This window comes from Gallus gallus, chromosome 2, assembly GCF_016699485.2.
Source record: "Gallus gallus isolate bGalGal1 chromosome 2, bGalGal1.mat.broiler.GRCg7b, whole genome shotgun sequence".
Lineage (NCBI taxonomy): Eukaryota > Metazoa > Chordata > Aves > Galliformes > Phasianidae > Gallus > Gallus gallus.
This window is the reverse complement of record NC_052533.1, coordinates 37726504-37741368: the sequence shown is the minus strand read 5'-3', so window position 1 is coordinate 37741368 and position 14865 is coordinate 37726504. Positions and strand designations below refer to the sequence as shown.

Here is a 14865-nt window from a genome sequence, read left to right as displayed (position 1 = left end):
ATACATCAGCAGATGGCAGTGCTGGCTTGAGTGACAACAAACGTCAGCCATAAAAGGGGATGCACCAGTGATACATTAGAGATGTCTCAGAACCCATCATTGCTTCTGATGGGTTATGGTTAGAGACATAAAAGCAGAATCATTTTGTACTAAAGGGCCAGCGTCGATAAAGACTGGCTTTTGTTTTCAAAATAGTTATTCTCTAACTGCAATTTAAGCACTGCAAAACACAATTATGCAAAACAAAACAAAACAGTTTTTAGTTTGCAGTTCAACAGAATGGCCCATCTGAACACAGTGTTTCTAATGGCTAGCCCAGAATTTGCACAATGGGACAGAGATTGGGTGATTAAATTAACAGAAACTTAAGAGAATTCTGGAAATTATATGAGACTTTCTTTTTTGTATTGAAGAAATACAGCATTACCTGATTTTACCTGGTAATGTCCCTTTTGAGTTGGAATCAACGCTCCCTCACCCCCAGTCATGTTACCAGTGCTATTCTGCTAAATTTGAAGCACAGCCTGCATTTTCTTGGTTATCCCCAATGACTTCTGTATGAATGTAACCCTATGCATATGCATGCAATTGTTTTAATGAGTAAAAGCTGCACAATGAGCCTCTTGCCCTAATGCAGGTCAGTCATGCAGGTACCCAAACACTGCTCAGGAAGAACGCAGTGGGATATATCCTGCAGCAGTCCTTTACGAGGCAAACAATAAGATGGGCCTGATCCAGTTCATTTAAAACCATACCAGTAATGAAAACAATAACCATCATCGGTGGAAAACCAACCTTTAGTGCAGCTGGTTTAGGTGGCATATATACAACACACAATAACACTACATACACATTTTAGTACAGGAAAGCAGAACAAGTAAAACATAAATGAAGATCTTAATGCGTCTGTTGTTATAAAGGCATCTGACTCCCCGCTGTACGGTACCTCCACAGATCAAGCAGATGGCACTAAGGAGACCGGTTTCTGTGTCATCCATTTCCAAAGGCAGGAGCTGGTTGGCAAAGGTGAACACGAGGTCGGTCAGGGGGCCAAATCCAGCATTGTGCATCTGAGTTCGGTTCAGGGTAAGGCCATCTGAAAATGTCATGGTGTCTTGTTCTGGGGTGTATCTTGTGCAAATTCTGAGGATCTGCGGAGGGATAAAAATGAAACCTGAAGAACTCAGTCCTTCAGAGGTTTGCTGCATTCTCCCGATGCAGCAAATTACCCGTGGAACTGAAGTACGTGCTCACATCAAAACAATCTGAAATCAAACTTGGGTACGTTCAGTTCCAGTAGCCCCGAAGTTCTCCAGTACCACATAAACAAACACTTAATTGTCTATGATTATTTTTATAGTAGAAATTGGTCGCTTCAAAGCTTTCCCTCCAGTTATGAAACACTCAAAAATTCTGTGCCATTCCCATGACTTCACTCATCAACATTACCATAATAATCCCACAGATCGCTCTTTCATTTGTATGCTCTACACATCGAACTATGAAACGTTACTGCGCTGCCACTCTGATCCCAGCAAGATCATAAAGCTCCCTGAACTCCTCAAGCACACCCATAGCTCATTGGTTTGGGGGTCACATCGGTGTGACAGTGCTGCTCTGAGCTGTGACTTTGGGGTCTCTGTGCCTTTTGGGTGACTACACACAGCTCCCAACTGGTGAAAGAGGCAGAACACAGCTCGAGCTCTGGGGCTCCTTCATTTCTTCCGTGATGGCAAATAAATGGGAAAGTTCTACTGTAGAACTCAACCAGCAAGTGAACAAATGCTCAGCTGGGAGGAAGACAAAACGGAAAGGAAGCCCAACGAGAAAAGGAGCTGCAGGCTACTGCTCGCTCACAAACCCGGGGCTGCACTCCTGCCTTTCAGAACACCTGAGAGGAGCTATAGTACAGATGCCGGTTAAGGTGATCTCCGCACGCATTCTTTCTTCACCCATTTACCCCCTGCACAGCTCAGGAAGGTGCGGTGACTCAAAGGCCGCACCAGGCCTGACCCGCGCGCTGCGTCAGCGCTGAGCCTCCTGCCCTGGGCCCTGACTCATCCCCATCCGTCCCCACCGGCAGCTCCACAAAGCGCTGCTTGTCCAGCCGGCCCGCGCACTCCTTGTGAGCCGATTACCGGCCTATGAACCCTCACGTGGCAGCACGCGGCGACCTCAGGAGCTCGCCCAGCTTTTCCTCTTCTCCCCTCAGCTACAGCCCCGTGCCGCGGCACCACACCTGCCCAGGCAACCGCCCTGATCTTTAAAAGGAATGATAAGGAGCACAGAGGGAGCTGCTCGAACAACAAACACCTCTTCAGAGCCCACCTAGAAGAACAGAAGCTACACTTTGAATTCTCCCCCGGAGCAACCTGCCTCCTGCTGTACGCAGGCTGTGGGTTCCCCAGCAGTCCCAGCGCTGCCTGCGGGCCGGCCTTGCTCTGCTGCAGATGCACAAAGCAGCCTGAAGCTGCCACAGGGCCGACGTGGAGGACATCATCCAAGCTGCACCCGCAGCAGGAGAGAGTCGGGGGCTGGGTTACAGAGCCCAGAGCCCCACTGAGCAGGCACAGGGAGCCTTGCACCATTCATGATTAAAACCTCGGGGTCCCACGGAATGTGGTTACTTCCAGGCACAGACGGCAACTGGGAAGGTTTTTCCACAAAAGGCAGACTTCAGGCTTTTGTGCCTAAATGCCGCTTGAGCCTTTAATTGGATGAGCCTGCAGTGGCTCAGACGGGGCAACTGGCACAGCTGAAGCTCAAGTATGTGTTTTCTGCAATGCACTTAACTTGACTGGAGCAATCAGGTCTCAGGTTTCTCCTACATTCCTTCTACATTATCCCACAACACACTGTTATTAAACTCTGAGACAGATCATTTAAAATGTTTTTGTGTTGGTTTTTTTTTTTTTTTTTCTCTCTCTCTTTCTTTTTGAATTCATGCCCTTCATCAAGATCTGTGAAATGCTATGGATATTGCTGAGTTGCTGCTAAACCTTTCTTGGGCAAACTTCCAGTGTCAAAGTGAAGTTGATCTCAAGCTCACAGTCACTGAAGAACATATGGGAAATGTCAGCACTTCAAAATAAGAAATCATTGTATCTTTCTCCATTTTAAACTGTCTAGAAGACATCCTCCTAATGTCCTCAGTACTGTTTAGATTTTGTAACTAAGCCAAGTATTTTAGTTGTCACTCTGCTCTTAAATGCCACTTGCAGCCATAAATAAGTTTCTCGCCAATGATTAAAGGACCCTTTGTTTTAAGGAATACATCTTGAAGTGTCTACGACAGTTACAAACAGCTAAAAAAAAAAAAAACAAAAAAACACCCTCCAGTTCACACAAAACCCAAACAACCAGAATGCTGCATGTATAAAATCGTTGCTAACATTGAACTGTTACCTGCTTTATACAGTCTTGTTAAGGTAAGAACTCCTGGTGCCACATGCTCACTGCCCCAGCCAGGTGTCCCAAGGAGAGAAACTCAACCTCTGAGAGGGCATCAGCAGAAGAACAAACCTCCCAATACTGCCACGCTCACTGGAATGAGCTACGCTGTGCTCACAAACGCCTGCTTGGTGCTCATGTGTGGGATTTTAGAACAGAAACTAAAAATGGCATTACCGGGGCTGAGACCTTGAGGGGTTTTCCATTGGATTTGAGAAAGACTGAACTATGGACTCCCTCCACATCCGATGCTCTCCCACTGCAGGGCCAGCAGACCAGCAGACAGAAGCAGTCACTTTTACGAGGGTTACTGATTGAATTTTAGTAACATTTATCCCTGGAACCTTTGGCTCCAGAGCAAATACAAATTCCACCAGCCTCAGTTGGCGCCTTTAACTATTTTGCAAGGCTTGATGTTATTTCCCTTATAGAATTTGTGTTTGTTTGTATATAAAACAATTATTTGACCCATATCCAATGGAGTTTATTAAGTTCCTGGCAGTATCTCCTTTCTCAGGGTGTCAGGGGATTAAGGCATCTAAGGCTGCAAGATCCAGCTAAGCTGAGCCCTCAGTGGGGCCTGTAAATGCTTAGGACTCACCCGTGCCCAGGAGTTAAACCCAGGTCAGTTGAACTAGGGCTGGATATGGTGTGCTCATGCTCATGCCTAAAGCACAGGGCTCCAGCAGCCCCACCAAGATGCTGCCCCTTGTCAGGAGGGCAAACATGAAAAAGGTCTGCAAGCACAGATCAGCAATATAGAGGTGTTAGCTCCAAAAGACAAAGAAATGAAGATGTTTGGGATTTGCAGAAATCTTCTCTACTGTGGTTGTGGAGATTGGCACCTGCTCAGAGCTCTGGCCTGACTGGTGTTCCCTCAGCACAAACCCTGAACATGTCCCCAAGTGCAGGGCAGCACTGCCCAGCAATGCAGGCACACGGCCAGCTGCAGGCAGGCACACACTGTGCCTGGCTGGGAGAACTAAGGGGGAAAGCAGGCTCTATGAAAACATTGCTAAAAGTGCTGTTATTTAGCTTAAATAAAGATACAGAGCTGCACTCCAATCAGACTACGTGCAGGTGATGTGGGTTTAATGGATATGGGCATTTCACAGACCATGCACACGCCACGCGTAACCGTGGTGGTGGTAATTATCCCTTTTTCTTTTTAAGCAGCACATAAAGTAGTCACATAAAGCTTGTCTACCTGTCACACTGGAAACTTAGGACTCTCACAGCAAGCTCATCTTATCCATCCTGAGTCTGAAAAAGCCTCATCTCTTGCCTACTACAGGCAGCTACGGTGCTTGCATGTCTGCTTGCACGGATGTGTCACCTTCTCCAGCTTTGTGAAGAATGAAGACAACAAGGAGGTGGACAGAAAGGACAGGCCTCGGTAAAGGTTCTAAGTAGAGCTTAGATATTACCATACTCCCCAGGAACAGAAGTATCATGTATGATTTTTTTTCCAGTAGGTATAGAGCCAGAAAATGGCAGGTCCAAGAAGGGAATGCAGCTTAAATCATGAAGTTTTAGGGTTAAAGTGTTTGGATGAAAAGGTTTTTTGCTATATTCCAACCCTTTCTCCCAACCACCATTTTTGGGTAGTTTCCGTAGGCTTTGCAAATAGAAAGCCATTCTCTTCCCATACTTCTAGCAGAATACTTTTGAGGAAATGTCCAGCTGTACGCCTGTATGCCTTTTGGTGTAAGAGGAATGCAACTGCACCTTCTCATGGCAGGGCTAACGATGACAGGGACACAATCAGTAATAAATGGCCCTGTCTTATGGAGGGACCATAGGCGATAATGATGACATGGCCTGGTCTGAATGGGACTGGAAGAAGGGGACAGTGAGAAGTGACTCTTGAAGACCGCATGGCAATCTCAGCTTTCCTTTTTTTCATAGGCCAAAGAATAATATGCCTTCTCTTCTTCCACCCCCTTTTCCTCCTACATCAGTGTCCTCTAGACGCAATTCTTCAAAACAGCATTTGACAACACAAGAGGGAAAGGTCACAGCAGTTAACATCTTCCTCAATACGCTCCTGTTGGAAGCAATGCACTTTTAAAAATTCCCAGATTAATTACTTTAACTTGAAATTCTCTCGTCTAAACTCCCATGTTAGGCCAAGAAATATATCTACACTAGCCGCCCTACTTCTTGGTCACACTGAAAAATCACCTGGTTCAGTAAGGACCAGAAGGCTTATGCTCAGAAGAAAACATTTAGAGGACGTATAAATCATGTTTGAAATGTTTAAGACACGTTTAAAGCATTAACTGTTTTACTAAAAGTCATTGCGATGGTCAATAAAAAAAGAGCATATTTGCCTTTAAAAGCCTGAAGAACTCTAAGGTCTGTCTAAAGAAATGACGAGATCCCAGAGGGCTCCTCTGAAGGTCAGCATGACAAACAACCGGAGACAAAGAGAGGGAGAAGAGCTTGCCACTTAGAGGCATGGCATAGAGGAAAATTTCAAGCTTATCTGCATAGTTCTCTTCTGTAGATTGTATACTTCTCTATTTAAAATTGAATCACATTTTTGCTCAAATCTGTACGAAGTCCATAAACAGGAGTCCACTTGCATAGGTATCTACAGCACTCCTAAAAGCAGGTAATCCTGTGTACCAAAGGCTCTGTGCCTGCTGGGCTCTGGGTGCATCACTACGACCTGCAAAATCCTCACTCCAAATATTTGGATCTGGTTCCTCAAATCATCTCACGACCAGAGGTACAGCACACCCCTGAAACACCATGCGGCACACTTCCTTCTGGAAATGCTCTATGCAGAGCCCTGGCTGCAGTGTTTTGGGGGAGGAGGAGGAAAGAAAAAAAATCAGACCACTCTTCAGTGTTAATGATGGGGAAACTCTTCCAGAGTTGCATGTATTTCTTTCTTATTATTTCAAAACAAGCCTTTCTTGCAGCAGTGCTGAAGTCCACAAACTGTAAGGTTTCACTACATATTTTGAGAAGCATGGTCATCCTAAATAGCAAGTATTAGTAGACGTGCAAGAATCCACTTATGACTGCACTGGTGAGTTTAATTATGCAACCATAAAAGCTGGGGCAGCATTTGACCTTTTGTCAATTGCAGTAACAGTGTAATAGAAAACAAATTACTACCACGGAAATAATATTAAAGATACATACCAGTATGTCCAGGCAGGCTGCTTTAAGTAGAGTTATCTGGTCTGCAATGGTCAAGCTTGTAAAGCCTGGCAATCGTTTTGCAAATTCCACTATTTTAATAATGCACTTTGTTGCAAGTTCACTGAATTTGTCCCAGAGCCCAAGGTCCAGTCGAACCCGATGGTCTGCACTCGAGTTCTGGAAAGAAAGGCAGAAGGCACCATAAATCAGTAACGTCCCTTTCAGTAAGTGGTTTTCAAGGGAAAGAAACAACAACCAAAGTATTCCTTCCAGAAGTGCCCTCTATTAACATTCCAGGCAATTTCTGCAGTTTGCTGTTGAGATGATGCTGTTTTTAAACTTGGATTAATCGCCTGAAAATTCCTTGGATATTTCTCTGTTACTTACGATTGCAGAGGCCATCTGTACAAGGAATACAAATGAACTTAAACATTTCCAAATGCCACTATCATTATTCTTCCTTGCCATTGTATAATAAGTGCATTGAGAGAGACAATTTATAGTTGTACCCCAGAAAATAAAATGCATAGTTGAACTAGAATATTGGGTCTTCATCTGGAAAAAGCAGCACAATATCTGGAACATAGTGTCACATATTTAAGATCTTAGCAAATTAGTTCTACTTAATTTATCTGCTCTGTGGCTCTGCAAGAGTTTTACAGCTTTCTCAAGCTACAGTTTCACATTAATTAAATAGCACTTTTTTTTTTTTTTTTTTTTTTACGCAGTGTTACAAGAAACACCATGTGCAATGATGAATGCTGTGTGCTCATTGTATTGGGCATCCAATATACATCCTCCTGTTCAAAGTGCCACAAGATATTCAGGTTGTATCTCTCAGTGAGCATTCATGTATCTTAATGCAAAAGCCCACAGTTTTCTAGGACACACTAGCAAAAGCTGTACAACAGGCATGTGTCGCCTTGGTGCCATTGGCTTCCTTCTGTTCACGGGAAGGACAGACTGAAGAGGTAGAATGGAGATGTGGGGAATGGGATGAGCTCAGCAGGGCCATGGATGCTGTCACCAGGCCCAGGATCCTGCAGCCCTCGCCCTGTCCCAGTGCTGCATTACCACATGCCATCACCACTGTCAATCATGAAAGGAAAGGTGATGGCAGTCCCAGGGGAGCCCCCAGCTGACGCTCACCTTCACTTGCAACAGAGTAGAGATTCAAGCCGGTAATATTTATATTAGGCCACCATTACGAAGAATAAATGCTAAAAAGTGTTTAAATGAACATACACATCCTTCTCTGCTTCTCTTCTTACGGGATAAGAAATTAACTTCACCACTTCTATTTGAATTTTTATCCTGGGAACAACTCTTTTTTTTTTTTTTTTTTTTTTTTTTTAATGACAGATTTAAAAATAGGAGAAAATGTCTTTATAATGCTAAGCCTAAAGAATTGCCTTCAAAATGGTCCAAAACTAATGGGTTAACAGTCATTGTAATGCCCTTTGAAACATTTCTTTCGGCTACTGGAGTATGCATCCTTCAGATTTATTTTATTTCATCCTCAAGGACCTTGGTGAAATACAGTACATTGGAGGAAAAATAAGATCAAGATGTGCAGTCATTCAGGCTGTAATTAAATTTAATAGGCAGTTTATCCAGTTCATAGAAAGATGGCATAGCGTAGAGCTACACAAAGCAGAGCCTAAAGCAGGAAATCATTTTACAATAGGGTATCCATCTGGAAAAAAAGACGTTGCATGAAACCAGCAAGTGTGAACGAAATCTTCATCAGTATCATATGAGGTTACTTTATCATGCTGCAGTACTGGCAACGGGAAGTTTGACATGTCTTCTATTAAGAGTAATGCACAGCCGTCTTAACAAATGTAAATCTAACTCACCATTATGCAAACTGAAAAGAAGGGGCAGTTAATAAAACACAAAATAAGCCAGTGTTTTATTGTGCGGGTTGCCAGATTCCTCAGTGTTGGACCTAATGGGGTTTACACATTGTCTTTGAGGTGCCACAAATGGGAAGACTTTCAACGTTTTATTTGGTAATGAACGTTAGTCACAAACGCCGTGGAAAACAGCTAGATTTTTAGCAGCGTTTCTCAATATGTAAAAACAAAATGGACTCAGTATCGATGTACAGGTTGAACAATAAAGCACGGGGTTAATAAAATGCCTGTTAGAAACTCTGATTAGATTTGCCTGAGGATCTCCTGTGAAAAACACGCAGACGCCACGACTCTTCCTGAGTGCTGTACTGAAGCGAGGCTGATCCTGGAAAAGACGCCCAAAAACCTCCTGCATGTTTTTCAGGCCTTTGCACCAGCGCACATATGGCGGAACAATGCTGTAATACACCCTGGTGACATCTTTATCAGTGCAAAAGCCCAACCTTGCTATGAAATCCAATTAAACAGCCATTTTTGCCACATAAATTGATCCCTTTTTTTCCATCATTTTTGTTCTTCATTGCAGGCTGCTCTATCTCCACATTAACAATACAGGATGAGTTACTCCCAGAAACATACACAGTAGCAGAATCCCCACTGTCTTTAAAATCCACTTTACAAATGAAACAAGGCTCGCAGGGGCACTATGCCCTAATCAGGAACACTTGCTATACCTCTTTAGTAAAAGCAGTAATGCACTCCAGCTCCTGCAGGCTCACTGAGGACCACAGCCCACTTCTTTGCTCGATCCCAGCATCAAGACATATATTTCCCTCTACACTGGCACCGAACAACAGCTGTGTAACTTTAAGCCAAGGACTTACAAAGAGCACAACGCCGCCGAGGGGCAAAACCTCTCTACTTGCAGCCCGCAAAGAGCAACCAGGGAGAACCCGAAGCAAAGGTCCAACAGAGTAAATTTTTTTTCCCTTTTATCCTCCCTTTATCACGAGGTTGGATGTAACACAGCTGCAGACTTACAAATAGTACCAGTCCCAAGGGACAAGCAGTATAGTTACACTCAATTATACTATAAAGTATGACATCTCTAGAGAAATTACTACGGCACTTTCTCTTACCTGGATGACAGTAATAAAACAGATCTATTTATGATGGACTTTTGAAATCCATTACGTTTAAAGAGCTTGCTGATTCTCATCATCGACAGAACCATACTTGCCCCTGCCTACCAAATGCAACTGTTAAGGCAAATGACTCAGGGAATTTAATACAAGCGCTATTCCCTCATTATTTTAAGTAGACTTTTATTAACTATGCAAAGTACAGTAATTATTGCAGATGGGGACGCTTTTTCTTTTTAAAGAGCAGATGGCTATAAAAAATGCAATTGAAATGCTTTTCCGTAACCGATTTCTTTGACCAGGTAAAAATACACAACGGGAAGAAAATAACCATGTAACCTTTCCTGCAGGAAATGCAGGCTGCAGTGATCAAGAAGAGGAGTCAGATACGCAAGCCAAATGTCTGCACAGGTTGTTTTTTAATGACCATGGTGTCTCTGGCAAGCTCTTTTTTCCTCCACTCTCTTGTGCTGACATTCTGTGCTCACTTCAGCAACAAACAAAACCCTGTTTTAAATTAGTCTAAAAGATCACATAACCAAAGGCGTACAGGAATCGCACGCATGGAACAGACTCTTCCATCCACAGTTCCCGTCGCTACACAAGTGCTAAATGCATGAAATTCAAGTGAAGCCACGTTGATGCAATATGCTCATTTCTCATCTCTTGGTTAAAAAATTAAATCAAAATTTATATGGTTACAAAAGCAATCCGTATGGTTTGCAGCATGAGAGCACCATGTTGTATGAATGTTAGCCAGCAGGAGCAGACAGAAAACATGACCTTATATATTCTACCTGTACCAGCCTGTTGCTATCAGGAAAACTAAAGCTTCATACGGCTCTGGCTCCCCTTGGGCTCAGCATTTAGCAAAAGGGTTGTGTGCTTCTATTTTTGACTTCTGATCTCTATTTCAAGTGTCTCAAAAGGAACAACTACTACCACCTGAACCCTGCCATGCTGCTGTCCAAGGACCGCAGCTGTGTCCCTCCACCCGGTACAAACACCTCATTGCAGCCCGAGAACATCACGGTTATCTGCAGCGTGGTTTCCCCTCCACTCCCTTGCTTGGCAGTCTGCTGGCAATGAAGGCCCTTTACTCCAGCCACAGGGGTATTTAGGAATATTTCCTTTCCTAAGGATTTTTCTTGGGTGCAGACACATGATGGAGAGCTGTACTCTGTCCCTTTCAAAGCCAGGCAAAGACAGCTCTCACAAATGAGATGTTACACTGAATTCCTATCTAAAATGCTGGGGTGGTCACCAGACCTTAGTTAGACGAGAGGTTGAAGTACTCTGCATTTCACACAGAGATGAGGAGAATGAAGCCAGAGGACAGTTAATATTTAGCACCACCACTCTCCACTTTGATGCAGCTGTTGAAGGAAGATGTGGAGCTCTCAAGATGCAAGGTAAGCCAAAAATAACTCTTTCAGTATAATTTTGTTACTGGGACTTGTATAGTTCCAAATCATGACAAAGTAGCAGGGCTTTAGCCACGTGCAGCTAATTGTTACGAGCTTCTGAAATATCAGCTATAAAAGAAAGACTTCTCTTTCTCCAAGCTGTCCCATCCTGAGACAGATATTCAGCCTCACAGTCAGCATGGTCAGTTTGGGGCAACTCAGGACCCTTCAATGGCTCAGATTCGTCCATTTCTGAAATCCAGGTGCTCTCAGTATAAGCACTGATACTTCTTTGAGGACATCAGCACACCAGCAGGAACCCAAGAACAAAGGCATCGGCAGTACGATATGCAACAAGACCTCTTCCAGTTTCCATTTGTATCATTTCCACAACTAAAATATTAATGAAACTTAAGCCTCTGATCCAGGCAAGCACATAGGTGCCCAGGTTTATCTTTCAGCCATGGGGAACTTGGACAATTACCAGCACTAAGTATCGACACACCAGCTGCAGTGCACTTTTCTGATGCAGAGGTAACACAAAGGTTTGTAACAAAACGTTCACATTTGGACGTATACCGATACATTATTCTGGGATAGCCAAGTCATTTGCAACGCAGCCTGCGAGCAATAAACTCTGGCATGCATACCAGTCTGGCTACGTGTCCCAGCTGCGGACATCCGATCACCTCTTCTGCAAGGCATAAACTCACCGTCTTTGAACTGTGAAGATCTTTCACACTTGTTCAGAAGTGCTCCTGCATTAGCAGAAGTCTGAGAGCCTGCCTGGAAGATTTTATTCCCTTCAAGTTGGGGACACAACCACACGTACTGTGGGGAGGGGTGGAAGGCATTAACCCAGGAATTTCCCTGAAAAGACGCAGTATGAATCCCACAGCCTCCAGCCTTGCCCTTAGTTATATCACCAGCTGGTTGTTTTTGAGCTTCCAGCCTCGCATGATGCACTCGTCCCCAGGGGGCTGGCTGTGCTTGCCTACTGCAGCAATATTTACCAGCATGCCTACATGGATTGTTTTGACTACGTCTAACGCAAGCAGAGAAGACACCAGAGAAGCATGCAGAGGACAGATGACTTCCCCAGTACTAACAGTTTTATGCAGGTCTCAAAATTAAATGTGAAAAATGCTTTTGAAAATACCTTCAGTGACATGGAAAATATGCTCTTTTCTAGCAGCACAACATATATGCTTGCTTTTCTGGCACTTAAATACAAGATCTTATTCCTAGATCAGAGATTTTTGAATACTGCAAGTAGTATACAGGCTAGTATGTCACAGAGCAGCACCCTGCTCACTGAACATTCATGCCACACATGGGTTTGCCTAAATTACAATTTGAGAAACTTAGTATTTGTTTCAGGAGTAGAGCACATACTCAAAACAAAGAGCAATCCAGTGACCAATTCTACCCGGAGGCCAGATCTCTGTTCCAGGTGCCCGATGGGGGCAGAGGGCCATGGAGGCAGGCAGCTCCTTGGCCCAGCCACGCCACTCCCAACCTCTTTACAGAAAGATGTTTCGCACATCTCCTTGCATCAGCCAGTACTGCTACAACTGACAGCCAGTCCACACCCAACAAAGTCATTCATCAGCTGATAGGGCTCTAAATATTACCTAACATTTAGTTTTCAGTGTTTCTTTCGTTACTGCACTGGCAAACTTGACACTGGACTTTCTCTCATATACATATAAAAAAAATTTCCCAGAACTGTCCTCTAGAGAAGTTCCTACTTCTTGACTTGAGGCTGATTTTTCACTTCTAAAAAGCAGCAGAAGCATTTGCAGCTTTGTAGTATTTTTGTAGACTAGAAGAGGAATAAAGTGTAAAATGAGCATTTTGAAAACTGGCTTATTTGGACATTTTCCATTTTCTTTGACCATGGTAGCTCTGGGACTGTCACAAGCAGCATTTAAGAACTCCACACCTGCACTGCTGTAAACCCCTGACACAAAAGCAGGGAGCATGTTTTTGGAAACCAACACATTTCTAATGAATGCCAGTATGTAATGCACTTATGGACACCACACTTATCCCTCTGCTGGATTAGTCTTTCAGTCTCTCGTAACACTGTTAAGTAATGCTTTACAGTTAAGTGCACATATTTCCATGCATATATGCAGTTTCCTCCTGGCTAAGGAGACTCAAGGAGCCAACAGACTTTCGCATCTATTTCAAACATCTAAAGCCTCCAATTCAAAATTCACATCATCCACCAGCATCCAGAATATATTTCCCCCAAACCATACTTACTGTAGTGTACTTTCCCAGCTGGCAGAGCGAGGGGAAGGTTTCCTGGTGAGCTTTTCGGATCTTCTCAGTGAGATCATCCAGCTCTGCTGTCATTTCATAGTTTTCTGTGGACTCCTGCTTTGTAGGTTCCTTCTTCTTTTTGTTCCTATCATTTCTGACAGCTGTAGAAAAAGAACAGGCACAGATGATTCAAATCACCCCATGCTGTGCTTGTTTGCTCTGCTTCAAAACATCGCAAAGTATTCTGTTTTACTTTAAGCATAAATTATTTTAAGTGGAGATAAAACATTATATTCACGGAGAATACTTACACAAGCTTAATTATTTATCCATAAAAACAGAATTTAATGGAATAATGATGAAACCAAGCTTCCATAGGTTCTCGTTGTGGGTGTGCTATCATAATCCCACAGTACCTGCCCTCCAGCAGAGTCTACCACAACTCCACATGCATCCTAAGTCTCTCATTAAGTCTGTGAGATGTGATGTTTTCATTGTAGCATCACAGTTGTGCATGGTGAATGGAGAAGTTCTCTGCAGTGATGCAGTTGGTATTTTATTGGATGTGAACTGCATTAAACGAAGACAGTAATGGTTTCTCTTTTTAGATTTCGTAATATGGGATATAACAAACCCCATACTTAATACAAACTCCACCAGACAAAAATTATTTAAGGGGAAAAGTTAAATTCAAAAACAGCCAATGAAAGAAGATGAAATGCGTTGGACTCAAGATCTGAAGATCAAAGGAGAAGCACAAACACTTGAAAGAGGAAAAACTGCAGTGAAGCTATCTTAAAGTCGCTTGCCATCTGCTCCTGCCCTCGGATCAGCCTTCTACCTTCCCCGGGCTGTGGGGGATTACTGGAAATATGCATTGTGCTGCATTCGTTCTGTAATTGATTTCCCACATATTTGTGTTTTGTAATAAAATATGACAGCTGCTCTATCACCATGCTACTCTCTGTTCTTTTAATGAAAACAGCTTAATTTTACAAAATATGCCCAGGAGATAAGTCTATGTCTGCAGCATTGCCAATGCTTGTGAATTTTATCAAGAGGCTTGTTGTTAGTTAAAGCTAACATTTTAAGTGCAACCAGATGCACGAGCAACCCACCAGGCTTTACAACAAAGCCAAACAAAATCAGTCCCTCTCCCCGAAGACTCAGTATTGATATTAAGCACTCCAAAGACTAACCACTGCTGGACAAACAAAACAGCACTAACACACACTGGGGCTCAAAACCCCAATATTTAAATCAGAGCCCCACATTCTGAGGGTGTGATTGGAGAATGGCACACATGAAGATGGCCTGCCTGCACCTGCTGGTTCTTACTCATACCAGCAGAAGCCCACAGCTGGCTCTTTTCTCAGTGGGCTCCACAGGCCCTTCTCCACAGTACCCCATCTTCTGTGGGCGCCTGCTCTGTGTCTGTAACTACAAGATGGCAAAAACGCAGGAAAACACCGGACACTGCAGGAATAGGAGGAGGTTTGGATTCAGTGTCACCTACAGCATTCATTAAAGACTGAATGACGCACAGCTACATTCATGCTCCTCTGGGTACTTTTTCTGAGA

At 43.5% G+C, this 14865-nt stretch overlaps 1 protein-coding gene across 11 annotated transcripts in view; it reads right to left on the bottom strand.

The window, feature by feature from the left end:
- The window catches only part of RARB (retinoic acid receptor beta), a 324329-nt gene that overhangs the window by 5015 nt on the left and 304449 nt on the right, over window positions 1-14865 (bottom strand). For all 11 annotated transcript variants that reach the window (XM_040676713.2, XM_040676707.2, XM_040676732.2 and 8 more), the window contains 3 exons: window positions 13285-13445; window positions 6607-6783; window positions 947-1151 (listed from right to left, as the gene is read on the bottom strand). In XM_040676713.2, the coding sequence (XP_040532647.1) occupies window positions 947-1151; window positions 6607-6783; window positions 13285-13445 (543 nt within the window). The remainder of the gene's footprint in view (window positions 1-946; window positions 1152-6606; window positions 6784-13284; window positions 13446-14865) is intronic.